This window comes from Tursiops truncatus, chromosome 1, assembly GCF_011762595.2.
Source record: "Tursiops truncatus isolate mTurTru1 chromosome 1, mTurTru1.mat.Y, whole genome shotgun sequence".
Lineage (NCBI taxonomy): Eukaryota > Metazoa > Chordata > Mammalia > Artiodactyla > Delphinidae > Tursiops > Tursiops truncatus.
The window spans coordinates 52,849,269-52,864,350 of record NC_047034.1 but is presented as its reverse complement, the minus strand read 5'-3'; the positions used below and the strand labels follow the sequence as shown (position 1 = coordinate 52,864,350).

General features: G+C 44.5%; 1 protein-coding gene across 1 annotated transcript in view; it reads right to left on the bottom strand.

The window, feature by feature from the left end:
• ASTN1 (astrotactin 1) overlaps positions 1–15,082 on the bottom strand; it is a 329,737-nt gene that overhangs the window by 101,586 nt on the left and 213,069 nt on the right. The window contains exons 9-11 of the mRNA XM_033847791.2: positions 8,106–8,180; positions 961–1,098; positions 295–445 (exon numbers count right to left, since the gene is read on the bottom strand). Coding sequence (XP_033703682.1) covers positions 295–445; positions 961–1,098; positions 8,106–8,180 — 364 coding nt within the window. The remainder of the gene's footprint in view (positions 1–294; positions 446–960; positions 1,099–8,105; positions 8,181–15,082) is intronic.

Genomic DNA, 15,082 nt, shown 5'->3' with positions numbered 1-15,082 from the left:
TAGAGCGCGAGACTGGCACGAAAGAACCATGCTATATAGTTCATGACATTTTCCTAGGATGGTTATAGGACACACAGTAGGTGCTCCATAAATACCTCTTGATTAAATGACTCCATAAATGCCTCATCTCTGTCAAAAGAAAATTCATAGTGTAGACTAGACAGTAGTTACAACTAGGGAGGACTCAATCTTGACCCTCTCTTTTACTCACAGCATGCTTTCAACTCTAACTGCATTGTGTCTTATCCTGTGGCCCCTCTTCCTGAAATTACAAGCTCGACAGGGCAGACATACCACGCAACCAGTGGAGTCCAGCTTGCGATCTGAGATGCAACGGAAGTTCTTACTGCAGCCCCCGTTATCCTTGCTGCAATCACGGACTGGTCCAAAGGAATCTAAGAGGACCTCCAGGCTGTCAAAGGAGGATGAGGTCATCAGCTCCTCTCTGTAGGGAGAAAGAGCAGGAGGTAGGAGGCGGCCAGGGGACGCCAAGTGCAACAGGTAGCCTCACATTCCACGTTGCTGTCTGGCCAACCGGATCATGTCTTACTCTCTCTTACAAATATTAAAGATCAACCATACTCTGAGCCTTGAACGAACAAATTATGGACATTCTCCATCTCTGGGAAATAAGCCAAGGCTGTAACTCCTGGTCAAAGAAGAAGGTCTCAACTCAGGCAAGGGAATTAACACTTTATTGCCTGTCAGTCCTGAGGGCCTGTGGGAAGTGCTTATCAACTCTAATTTTATGACCTCTCTCGGTGCGTGAGACTTGGGGTGTGCAATATTGACCCAGGTAGCGTAGATCCTGGCACTGCACCTGGGGAATTGGAAGGCGGCCTGCCAACTTCTCCTTCCAACTTGTCTTGATTCCCTTCCCAGCACCTTGGGCGTTCAGGTAGTTTCCCACTCAGCCTCCCAAACCCATTGTGGGCCTCAGCGTCCCGAGGCTGGACTCACCTGACCTCCACAGCGTCCTCCATCACTGTCATGTCTGTCTTACACTTTGCTGAGGGGTTGATGGCCAGTTCAGCTGGTGGAATCACAAAGCTCTTGCTGAGGGGCAACCACATGCCCTCCCCGAGGGTGTAGGTGAATCTGCAGAGACACCCAACACCAGCTGGTTATGACTGGCGGGGTAAGCACCCCACTGGAGGACCTGGCACTCTACCTTCAGCTGCTTCCTTCTTAACCCTCGTAGTCCTCTCCAAAAAGGAGAGCTTGTTGTCATTTTATGGATGAGATGATCGAGTCTGAGGCAGGCAGAGAAGCCTACCTCTGCTCACGTGTCCAGCCGGTTGGAGAACTGATGATGGCATCCACTTGCCCGCTGTTAAAAAAGTGTCTTTTTTTTTCCATATCATAAGCCATCAAGTTCCAGTTTCCTTCAGATTTGAAACTGGGCTTCCCCGATCTTAAGTCAGATATAATTGGAAGCATTTTAATTGGAAAGATGTACCGGCCTCCCACCATTCCCATCCCCCACATTGCACACCCACAGTGGTAGCGACGGTTTCTCTCTGTGCCTGGAGGAGCCCTACCAAGGAAAAGAAAGAAGAAAAGCTCCCTTTTTCTGGCTTCTATGGGATGGGAGTGGAAATGACTGAAGCCAGGAGCCTCCCAGGAGGAGAGAAGAGGGATGAAGAAGGTAGGCCCAGATGTATCCTCCGCACTCCTACCCACACCCCTAGCTAACGCCTAACCCGCAGGAGACAGGGAAGATTTTTCTTCTCTCTTATAACAAGGGCTAAAAGGAATAAAGGAATCAATCAGCATTTCACGGGAGAGCTTAAGGAAACCATGAGAGATTATTTGTTTATTTATTCATTCATTTTATTTCAAAGGCATTCAAATCCTCTGTGTTCACAGTCAAAAATAGTCCCTGGGATAAAAGCCAGTGTGGGTGGGATAGCACGAGGCTGTGGCAGTCTGGCGTCCCCTTCCCGCTTAAAGTGCAGGGAGGAACAATGGAAGGATGCGTACAATTAAACGGAACCAGCACCGGCTCCATTAGCAAGCTGGTCACAGAGCACCACTTCAGACTCCCTCTCCTTTCCCCTAACCTGCACACTCCCCTCTCCACTGCCCAGGTTGCCTGAGATGCTAGGAAACCAGACTGATGACATGAGATCTTTTATGAGACGTGTAGCCCTCTCCAGGACGCGGGCCACAGAGAATCCCCACTGACCAAGGCTCATGAGTTATAAGCAGCCAAGTCCTGTGATTTTCATCCACTCCCTGAACAACAGACCTGGGTAACAGAGCAGCTGAAAGAAGAGAAAGCAGGCACCCAGGGGAGAGGCAAAACCACTGAGCAAGTGGGACGTGGCCAGGATTGGGGAGATTCCTCCCTCATTCCCAGCAGTACTCTCAGTCCCCTACTTCCTGGACCTGTGGAGCAAACCTCTGCATTAAGCAGCATTGAAATAGCAGAGATCCTTTTTGCTCTGAAGGAGGCACTCGACTCTCCATGCTCACAGGAACAGGAGGCTAGGGTAGGGCTAGGTCAGTGCAGGAGTGGTCTCCACCAGGTGAGGGAGACCCATTACTAGGGGGACAGAAGAGGAAACCCACCACCCAGTCTTCTGTGAAGCAGCTGGTGAAATTGAAGGCATGCCAGTTGCTACACACACACACACACACACACACACACACACACACACACACACACACACACACACACACACACACACACACACACACACACACACACACACACACACACACCACCCCCCCCCCCCCCCCGGCAAGATTAAGGAGCCAATTCAGGGCAGCTGATTGCCCCAAGGTGCCTGGAACCTGGGACTTAAGGAAGACTGTGGTTTGAAGGCAACAACATTTAAGTGAGTTTTGTAATGGGCGTTGTTAAGACAGGAAGACTCTAACAGGCAGGCTGGGGTGGGCACACCACTAATGTTACGCATAATACACTGTTTCAGAGAGGACATATGCAATATTGAAGGGTACCAGGGAGAAGGCGGTTTATTTGGACATAGACAGGAGTTTTTGTTTTCTATTTCAGTTTTAAAATGACAAGTTTTGCATTGATGCAGAGCAACAGATCTGTGACCTGTAGCTTATAATTTCTGTAGCAGATTTTAGAAGACGGTTGGCAATTCTAGCATATTTCTTTTGGGAGGGAGATCCACGTCCATCCATCTCAGTTTTCCCTTCCTCCTCTGCATGCAGTAATCTTTTGAAAGGAAATGCAAACCACATCTTTCTCCAGCTGACACTGTTTAAGGGCACCCAGACCCACAGAACACAGTCCACATCTCCGAAGATGTCACACTTCAGCTTCTTCTTTCACCAAGCCCTGCTTCAAACTCTGTGTTCCTATAATGCAATCTGACCGTAACTCCAAAAGTCGTCCTCATTTTCTCGCCTCTTTGCCTTTGCTCTTAAAAGTCCTTTCTTCTGAATTTTCTTTCCTCTCTCCTTTGCCGCACTCCCACTCATCTTAAGACTCAGTTAAGGTCGCATCTCTTCCTGAAAGCCCTCCAGGGCCTTCATGCTCTTAGGCTGAGTAAGGGACTCTCTTCTGCATACGTGCACACGGTGCCTTGTCACCCCTGAGATGTTGATCTGCACTCATCTTTTCATGTGTCCATCACCATTCATAAGAATGTGCTCTCTTGGGAGGCAGAGGATGGTTCTTTGTCATCTTGTATCCCCACTGCCAAACATAATTTCTGACACAGGAATGTCACTCCATAAATATTTATTGACTGCTTGACAAGGAGATTTAGCTATGCTCTTTAGTTCGAACAGGCTGCTAGGGGAGATAATCCCAATTTTCCAATTTAAAGATAGAAATAGTGGTGAAAATTATTCTTCATTTAAAACAGGATATGGGTTAACCTCTGGGTTTGAACACATTTGATGTTTGAGATGGATCTGGGTTTGATAGGATAAAGAACTTCCTCAGAGCACAGAGACTTCTGAAACATGACACTCTACCAAGTTAACAAGAAAACCTTCACCCTCTGGTAGGGTCAAGGGGAAACACTGTAGGGGAAGCAAAGGCAGGTGTGGGTAGAGACTAACCTTTATTGAGAACTTTCTAAAGGCAGGTGCTCTTAGAGTTGCCTCATTTATCCTCACAACAGCCCTCTGAGGTTAGTCATTTGGTTCCATTTTACCAAGCCATCAACCAACATTTTAAGAAGGTTTGCAGCCTCCCCAAGGTCGCCTCTCCATAAGTGGGAAGGAGGGGGGTGGGTCTGATTCTCAGAGTGTTGCTCAGAGCCGCTTTCCAGCCCATGTTGGCTCATGCGTATGAAATTCTAAAGTTTTCTTTTATCTGCAAAATCTACTGAGTGACTCCAAAAACTAAATATAGAACAAACTGTCAGAGGAAAGCTGCGTCCTAAAATCTCATCTATCCCTCATCCATGCAGATTTGGCAGGAACAACTTCAAAAAGCCACCGAAGACAAGTTGGGTGAATATCTGAAATGCTTTCCCAGGTTGGGCCTCCTCGCGTGACAGCTGGTGGTGACCACTGCAGTTAATGGCTCAGCTGTGGGCTGAGTCCTGCACATGGCCCTTTTGAACTAGAGCTGGAAATTTCTGTCCAGAAGCAAGCGCTTGCCAGAAAGCACTGGACAGAAAAAGCCTGTGCTCTCATCGTGGCTTGGCATGAAATAGAATGTGGGAAAACTGATAAATGGCTCTTAGCCTGGCATCTCCACCCTCTCCTAGGGCAAGCCATGCCAGAATGAGGTATTATTCCAAAGGATGCAGGTACCCATTAGGAGGAAGGTATCTGAGAGAAAAATTTGGTCTGTACTCACCCCTGCCACGAGAGGGCCTAGTGGAATGGAGTGATCCTAGCTACCACAGAAAGAACATCCTCAGTATCAGGCTGTGTTGGGTGAGGAGACTCATTCTGGAGATTCAGGGTTCCCTTGGACCCTTTGAGTCTAGCTTGGGCCCTTCCCAGGTTCTTTGGGATTACAGATTACCAAGGTTAGATTAGGTATCAAGGTTTTCTCCTAATCTGGCTAGGAAATACCTGACATGATCATCTACAGTTATTTATTGAAGACCAATTATGTTTAAAATGGTATGTTAGATATTAAATATTTAAAACCATATAGGGTGGGCTTCCCTGGCGGTGCAGTGGTTGAGAGTCCGCCTGCTGATGCAGGGGACACGGGATCATGCCCTGGTCCGGGAGGATCCCACATGCCGTGGAGCGGCTGGGCCTGGGAGCCATGGCCGCTGAGCCTGCGCTCAGCAGGGGGAGAGGCCACAACAGTGAGAGGCCCACGTACCGCAAAAAAAAAAAAAAACCATATAGGGTATTTCCCCGCCCTTCAGGAAGACAACCATTTCATTGGAGAAGAAAATAGGCAAATTAAAAATCAACATGAAATAAATAATTGACAAATAAATATTAAAGCTAGTATATATACAAATTTGGAAGGAGGAAGTCATTGTGGATTGATGCAATGGATTGGAGAAGCTTCAGGCCAGTGTTTCCCAATCCTGGGTACAGATTAGAATTACTGTGGTGTTTTAAAAAACACTCATGCCCTGGTCCCACCTCCCAGAACTTTTGAATTAATTGGTTTATTCTGGGTAAGATCATTGGTAATTTTTTTTTTTGCCACACCAGATGGCATGTGGGATCCTAGCTCCCCGACCAGGGATTGAACTCGTGGCCCCTGCCTTGGAAGCCCAGAGTCTTATCCACTCACTGGAGATTCTCATGGAGGGCCATGGTTGGAGAACAATTCTTAGATGAGACTGTAAATTCCTTGACGTCAGGGACCATCTTGGTCACATTTGTTTGGTCATATCTACATCATCTTGAACAGTACCTTGCAACAGTAGGTGCTCAATAGATGTTGAGTTTAGCTGAAACTGGGTCTAGACCATGGCAATGGGTAGTGTTTATAGTAGAAGAATATGCATAGAGGAGGGAGTCTGAGCAGATGTGCAGAGTGGGAAATATGCAAGTTGTCAGGGGCAGTGGATCAGTTAGAAGGTAGATTTGACTATGAATGGAAGGTTCTATAGGAGAAGAGCAGCTCATTAAGAGGGAGTTGTACATTGACATTCAATTGTGGAAAGATTTGAATGTCAGAATTTAAATTTTATTCCACAGTCCAGGGAAATATGCAGTGGCTTGGAATTTATCAAGACTCTAAATCATAAGTGAACAGAGTAGCAAGTAAATAGTCATTTAGCTCCTTTAAGAAATTGCAGTCACTGACCAGGTCATAGAATTTTCCAGACTGGCCATTGGCAGTTGGTTGACTCAGATCACAGGAGGTTCTCATTAAAATTCTTAGTACCTGAAATAAGGAGGTCATGATCTGGTGTTTTCATCTGAGAGACTAGTTACTGTTATGTTAGGGATCAAAATGTTTAAACACTTATTGATTAACCCACTGGCTTCTGAGATAGGTGACTGCATGGGTCAAACCACACATGTGATCCCCTCTGTAGTGACTGGGTATCACATCTAGTTGCTACTTAACAAACCTGAAAAGAACAAATGATGCTTGTGGGGATGGAAACACATTTTTTGAGCTGGTTCTACTCTAAAAGCAATTTCATTAAGGGCTTGGTTTTTCAAAGTGTTAGTTTCGGACCTTTAGGGGAGAGGGAACTTATCCATGTTAATAGAACTCCACCAGGCTCTCCATCTGCCTTATCTTTATCACCCTTCATAAGTTCCAACAGACCAGCAGCAGGAAAAAGGGAGAAAAAAGTTTGCCAAATAATACATCATTGTTGGAAAGTTTAAATGCCCGAGTCATAGTCTAAGGAATACAGCTACACCTCTTGCAGCACAAATCCTCAAAAGCAGCCTGTGGCCAATGTCATTAACATGACCCAGCCCATCCCTGGAGAGACATCGGGAGAGAAGAGGGCAAGGGAGGGCTCTGTGAGGAAGTGGCTCTGTGAATCGGCGCTCTAGCTAGGAGCGTGCCTTAGGAGAGCACGACAGTGGCAGAGCCCAGTGCATCCAAGGCAGCAGGGAGGAGAAGGAGAAGCTGAGGCAGAGAAGCCAGCTCCAGGAGGCAAATGCAGGAGCAAAATGAACACCAAGGCCAGGACTGGCTGACAGAGAGGGTCTGGGGAAGGGGTGTGGAAAGACGGCAGTGAACAGGCGAGACCCCTCACAGTGTGCGAGTGCAGTGAACAAAAGGAAGCAAGTTTTCCATTCGCTCACCATTCCTTCCAGTATGGCTACGCAGTCGCTTAATGCCTCCTTTGACATCAAACACTCGGGAAGGACTATTTACTTCCTCTCCCAGAGGGCTTGCTCGTGAAGGGAGAGGTATTCGTGTCCATACCTCCTGCACAAGCACAATCTCTGGCACTTAGAGGGTACTCAGTTGATGCACGTTAAGTGAAAAATAGATTGACAGACTGAAGAAACGGATGATAAGATCTTAGCTTGGAAATAAACTTGTGTTCCAGCTAAGGTCTGGCGTGAATTAAACTTTATGAAAATCTCCTAGTTCATGGCTGGCACCCAAATTCTTCCTCTGCTTGCTGACTTTTCTAATATGTACCATTCCCAGGTGTGTAGGTAGAAATTTGGGAGGGACTAGACACATCCAATTGGTTTAGAAGGGTGGTAGATTAAAGAAAATGATAATGAGGTATAGCTGAGAAAGGAGGGAGGCAGGGATGGGAGGGATTAATTTTGAACAACTTAAGTCTTTATGAGAAAGGTGCAAATTAGATGCAAAATGAAGAGGCAAAAACTAACATTAGTTGCTTGTTCTGTGCCAGGGGCTTTCCCTGCATTATCTCATATACTCCTCACAACAATACAGCAAGGCATGTAATGAAGCTCTGTTTAACAAATGTGGAAACTGGGGGCTCCAAGAGGTTAAGTAAATGACTGGGGGTCACAGAGCAGGCAAGGAAGGAAGCCAGGACCCCAACAGAATCTGTCCGGCCTCAACATCCTCCATGATGTCACTGGATGAAGGAGGGCAAACGCTGCTGTTGCTAGGAGGGCAGAATGACTAAAAGTGTTCCACATTTTATAAATTACCACTAGGAAAGAAAGGTCAGTGGGAAGTGGGACATGGGGCTTGCAGAGATATATAAGCAAGTCCCTAGACAACAACTTACCTGAATATTTTATCAGAAGGTTGTTCTCCCAAAACCAGGTCAAAGCCTCGCTGAAATATTGTATAAGGCCAAGGCCTGAAAGGAGAAATGGCATGCAATTAAAGTCAACCAACAAACACTCCCTGAATGTCTACTCTGTGCCAGTTACCATCCCAGGTTCTGGAGACCCAAAGCCAAAGAGGACACAGTCCCTCAAGAATCTCACTAAAGTGAGCTTACAAGACCTGGAATGCTGGAACCCAACCAAGAACAGGATCAATGCAAAAATCACTGACCCACTAGGAAAAGTGGAATTTAATAGACATGACAGCTGGAACTCTGTACAGAGTAAAATTATAATAATGTCCGTAAGATGTTATGGAGAAACCCAAACGAACTTTTTGGCCAACCCAATAGATTTAACAGACACTTAGCTTTGCTTCACTGAAGAAAGAGAAGCAGTATGATTTCTTGGAAAGATGAAGCCTCTGGAATCAGACAGTTCTGAGTTCCAACTCTGTTCTGCTGTTGAGCCAACTGTCTACCTTTGGGCAGATTATTTGCCTTGTTGAGTCTAATTTCATCACTTGTAAAAATAGATTTGCTAATAGCTGCTTCACAGACCACTGTGAAGATGAAGCAAACCTTTTAGGCGAACGTCACAGTTCATGTGGGGTCCTCAACATGCCCCCTTTCCCTCAAAATTACATGAAGGTTCTGGGTCTTTGACAGCTTCCAGATGGTTTCAATCATTATAATGTCACTCATTCAATCAGAAACAACTGAAATGGTATTTTTGAATAAGACTTAAATACGGGTCTCTCTAGTGAGCATCTGGACGTCACATGTACTTGAAAGTAACAAATCTATTCCTTTTCAATAGTATATACCTCTTCACTAACCCAGATGGCCAACCTCAAAATTATTTACTCCTTCAAGCAAGACATATAAAGCCCGGCCTTGTGCAGGTACTAGATATTGTGCACATGGGGTGAACTGGGCCCTTGCTCTCATGGAACATACAGTCTCCAGTATAACCCAATCACACCAACCCAATAACCTAATTACTGAGGATTTTACTGTAGACATGCCTTTGGTTTTCAAGGACTACAAAAAGTCAGGAGAATAAATTGACATAATTATTTGGGACTAAATCTAATACTAGGAATTGACCCAGTGGTTGTCAATGAGGGTGGTGTCACCAATAGAGAGTATTTGGGGAAATTTAGGGCAGCTGCCCTTGAATGACACAATGATTGCAGGACATTACTGGCACTTAGAAGGCAGGTCTGGAAGGCAAGAATACAGCAGTGCTCAGAATAGCCCTGCACAACAAAAAAACTCCCCCGTGTCCCACAAACTTCTGAATGTCTTGCTGCACATTTATGTAGAAAAAACCTGCTTATAATTATCTGAGCCTAGATGCTAACTCCATTTACACACAAGCAACAAAGCAGCTTGTACTGTTTTAATACAAGATGAATTGTCTAGGTGCATAACTACCATGTAAATTAAGAGAAGATTATACACTATTATTTAGGAATTTTACCAAGATTTGTTCATAAGTTTGGAAAATCACATCATTGTCTACAATGCTGCTCATGGTCTTTGAATCACCAATACAGCATGTCTGTTTCAGTCTAATTGCTCTTACATATATCGTGTATTGCATATTACTTTACATATTATATTTTGGTGAATCTACATTAGACGCAAATGTCTGTCAACTTTATTATCTCTTCCATTGTAATATTGCAGAAAATTTATACATTAAGATAGTTATATCATTATAAACTATATCTTAGCATTTCTCTTAATTACTATTAAGATATATATATATATTTACTTGTGTGTATTTAGATTTTATTATATATGAATTTCATTTAAGGATTATAAAAAAGGTTAAGTTTATTTGTCATAAAATAGGGTGTTGGGTCTGATAGGGTTGAGAACCACCAACTTAACCCAACCAGCTAACCAATTAACTACTTGAACGAGTTGGTAGTTCCAAGGGGAGGCCATTTGGACTCCTTAAGGGAGTGGCTGGGATGAATACATTTCTTTTCTATGCTCACTATTTATAAACACTTTATTCCTGGAATTCAATTTAGAAATACCCTGAGGCAACTAGCATTGGCTCCAAACAGTACCCAAACACTGTACTATGAATCACCCCTACATCAAATAAATAGCCCGTGTGTTTTTCATGTTTGTTCTGTTCTGGGGTTTGAATCTGATTTTTTTTTGCTGAACAGTGAGTGGTGGCTTGTGAGCAGCTAAAAAATATGTACTAATTCAAGAAAAAGACTAAAAATCAGGAGAAAAAAATATCTTGTCTGATCCTAGACACCTAGAGAGGGCAATAAAAATAGAAAAGGGAGCTGCAACTTAATCTCTCTTTTGGGCAAAATGACATTTTATTTACTATCAGTTTAATAATTTTAAATAACACACGTTCTGCCTTCAAGTCATCTCTAGTACTCAAAATGGGTGCAATGTGTAATTAGAGGTAATTCTTGGTGTGGTTCCTCGGTTGTTTGAAAATATATCTTGAGGAACCAAATTTTAGGACAAGCGTTGATTACAATGTGAACAATTAACTGCATAGAATAACATAAATAAACCTGTATTCAGGCCATAGGTAGTGAATCGATAAGCCCAGAAACATTGATTAAGCAAGCACACGTTGACGTGTTGCTAGGTAGTCACGTCAAAGAGACTCCCTGCTCTCGAGAGGCCTGAGTGTTAAGAAAGGCAGCTCAGATGTGTGGTCTGGACTCTGCCCTGATCACTGACAGGCAGCAGGACCCAGTGGGTAGGACGTGGGTTCTGGAGCCAGCCTGACTATTCGAATTCCAGCTTAGCTAGCAATTGCTGTGGGACCTTGGGCAAGTCCCTTAATCATTCTGTGTCCGCATTTCCTCATCTGTGAAATGAGGCTGAGGGTAATAATTTTATCTACCTGGCAAGGTTGTTATAAGAAGGAACTAGTTACTATGGTTAAAGTGTTCAGAACAGTGCCTGACATTCAGTAAGTGCCATGTAAGCATTTGTTAAATAAGTTAAATGTACTACTTGCCTGAATCCAATATAAATACTATAAAAAGGAGATTCCCAAATTTCTAATGAGGAAGAGGTGTCTTCCCCTAAGGTGCAAACACAGTGCAACACCAGGCTTTAACTCCCATCGTAAATGTATCTGTGGCAGCTGGAGAGGAGATAACAATGAGTGCGGGAAGACTCGCACCTCCCACCGGGGCCCACTTCACAGGACAGGGACGCTGCAGGACTGACATGAAATGCAGAGAGAGGGGAAGAGCACATTGTGAAATGGCGAGGGAAGGTGGAGAGTCTTCGAACTGCTTCAGCAAAGGAGGAAAAAAGAATTGACTTATTTCCTTCCCACCAGTCAGGGATGATGTGTCAGGGAGATGGGGATTCTTATTTGATTTATTTAGCAAATATTTATGGAGGGCCTATTGTGTGTGAACTGTGATACTAGGCAACAGGAGCCGGGATAAAGAGATTCTTGCTGTCGAAGGAATCTACGGTCTTTCTGAAGAAACATACATATGCCAGACAAATAGCAGAGGATGAGTAAAAGGGAGGAGGAATGGTCTTGTTGGAGATAAGCTAAGTGGTCGTGGCAGCGGCAGATCACTCACCCTGGGCACCGGGAGGGCCGGGTGTTGGCGGCGCGTGGCAGCGTAGCAGAGGGGAGCTTGATGCAGGTGAGTGGAGAGGCCACAGGGGGCCACCCAGGAAAAGGCAGGGGCAAAGTGATGAAGAGCTGGACCTGAAAGTGCTGAAAATACTTGGAGCTGAGACCAACTGAAAGAGGAAGACGCCTCTGCATTAGGGCTTTCTGGGTGTGAGTCCAACTAAAAAAATTGAACTGGCCTCACCAAAAAGAGGCCCATTATTGAGGATATAGACCTATATCCAGGCTCAGATGGAAGCTGCCTTGGGGATGCCTGGCAACAGGGTCTAGATGCCCTTATAATTGTCCCTCTCCTCTCTTGGCTCTATGTCTCACTCTACAGGACCATTTTTTGAAAATGTCTTATGCACATGGTGGAGACTTGGCCTCCCACAGGCTCCAGCCGATGTCTTTACAGGCTCAGACCACAGAGAGACACTACCCCTCCTCATTAGGAAAAACTAATCTGTGGAAGAACTGCTTGATCTATCTTAGATCAGATGAGGAACCTGGACCAGTCTCTGGGACCGGGGAAGTAGAGGCATCTAAGTAGCTGGAACTCCCACTTGGTTTTCAGGACTAGAGTGGGGAGGAGGGTGAATGTCAAACGAAACAATCATTTCCACCTCAGCTTCCATCTGCTTGTGGTGGCAAGAGCGTGGCCTCCATCAGGAGGGGGTGGCATTACCGAGCAGACTGTGCCAATGTTAGTTTTGTGGAAAGACCACCCATCGAGGAGCCCAAGGAGGATAGTGTCAGGCCACATGCTGGGCAGGAGACTGCACACCGCAGTTGGAAGGAAACGTCAGTCTTTTGACTCCAACTTAGGTAACGTGGTCTTGAATATTCTCTGTCCTGCTCGGGCAACCCAGTCACATGTTGGTTTAGGAAAATTAGCAGCACCGGAAGTCAGAATAGAGCTTGTTTGTTTGTTAATATCTTCAGTCTGACAAATCAACACCCTGAAGATCTTCCTCCTGTGTGGGCAGCAGATGGCCTAGATTCAGGGGCCTCACGGGCCAGCACCGGAACCATCTGGGATCCATTGCCTCGAGCAGGGACATAATCTGTGCCACAGAGGAGCCCCCGTGTAACGGAAACACAGCAGCCGGCAGGACACACCTGCAAGTTGTGTATGCTCAGAGCTATTAGTAATCTCTTATTTGCCTTTTCTTTTCTGCCCGTCTCACACAATACCCTCAGTTTATGCAGAGCCTTCCTTAAGCACCGGCAATTTCTAAGCTTTCAGTTTCTCTCCTCAATTCTCGCTCCTCTTTCTCAAGACACATCAGCGGTCACAGCGTTGTTTCCTTTAGTTGTTGGGTTAGGCCAGAAGTTGGTTGTGGCCTTGACTTGAATTGATTTGACTGGTTGCTTGGGCATTCCTTCCACTATGTAACCTAGACCCAACTGAGTGAGTGGACTCCTGCACGGCCAGCCTGATGGAATGATCCCTTCACACCGGCGCTCCCAGGGCAGAAAGGCACCACTTCTGCTCTGGACGAAAGTATTTTAAAATCTGCTTTTTGATTAAATGCTAGTCCCAGCTTTCCACCTAACAGTGGCACTTGGAAAGGGAACTCAGAAGTTTCTGGTCAGCATTGTCTGGTGATGGGCTTCCTTGTGGGGGACATAAGACTTATCACCTGGGGGTGAGTTGAGAAGGAAGAGATACAGATGATAGACAGATGACAGATAGATAGACGATAGATAGATAGGCAGATAGCTATAAAATAGGTGGGGGGATAGAGAGTGTGAGAGAGAATACATGTACCTATGTATGTATGCATGTATGTATGTGCAGACACAGTTCAGTGTAGGGAGAGAATGTTTCAGCTGGAGGCAATGATGAAAAAGGCATTTCATGATGGGCTTTCGAAAACTAGGAGCTTCTTCTGAACTCATATATTCTTCCACCCATCGCTAAAGAGATCATTTTACAAATGAAAATAATTTGTCCATAGTTAAATGAAAGCACATCCTTTTAAGCTTGCTTCTGGCCACATTAGGCTAAGTTTCTGGTGGAAGCATGGTTCCCAAGTTCCCCCCCAGCTAGTCACAATACTTTGGGGTCCGGGTACAGGATGCCATATCCATGTGCAATGTGAGAGCTTTTGAGCAAATGTTCTTTTCTTAACTAGGTAAATGCATTTGCAAGGAGAGGGCGGTGACACAAAGAGAGAATAGAGTCTCATTTTTAAAAAGCTTCTGAAAAAAGGTAGTTTGAGAGATATACAGGAGAAAAGATAAAAGGAAAACTGGTAAAAATGACTTTTCCAGCTATGCAGTTGGCTGAAACACTCCACACCTCAATTTACCCTAATGATAAAATGAGGAGATTATTATGTGCTACTGTCTTCACAATCAGCACCAGTTCTGGGAGGAATAAGTCCTGGAATGGCTGATTCCTAGATTGTCTGGTAAACCTGTGGCTTTCTCAGAAGTTAAATGATAAGAATAATGATGTCCACAGTTTCCATAGGACACTTTAGGGCCCGAAGGCCTTGGCAGATGTTGTTTCTTTACCTGGATTTTTTCCCTCTCATTTACTTATTTAATTTATACTGTTCGTTAATTCTGGACTAAAAATTACTTCCCAAAATAGACCTTCCCCTCCAGACTAGGTTACGTTCCCTTGTTATATAACGCACCCTGCACTTTCCTTTATAGAATCTATAACTAATATGCTGTATATTTAGTTAATATATTCCCTTCATCATATATAAAGGACTCTGTCATCATCTTTGCCATATCCTCGCTGTCCAGCATAGAACCATCACATAGCAGGTACTCAGGAAAGAACTAGACCACACTGCAAATGAGGTTGAGGGTTGGACAGATCTGGATTTGAGTCCTGGGTGAGGCAGTCCATTGCCTGGTAAGTCCCTCAATTTCTTTCAGTGTCTTCATCTATAAAATGTGGTTAAAATAGTACCTAGAGTTAAGCAAGCAGGTATATACTTTACACAATGCCTGCCACACAGAACAAACTCAGCAAATATTAGTATTGTCCATTATAATTAACATTCCCATTTGGTAAATAGAAATGCATTTCTAACTTCACATTTTAAAACTAAATCGTGATGACAGGCTGTATTTTACAAACGTGTGTTATCTTTAAGCGTGTAAATCTCATGTAAAGAAAAGTTAAATATTGGTGTGATTTTATTCATTATTTACTGTCTATTAATAGGTAAATAAATTCATTTAGAAGTTTTTATGCAGAAAAGTAACATATTTGTCAGTAACTAGCAAAGCAGCCAGAATGTGACTATGGAGCCAGACTCAGTAGGTTTAA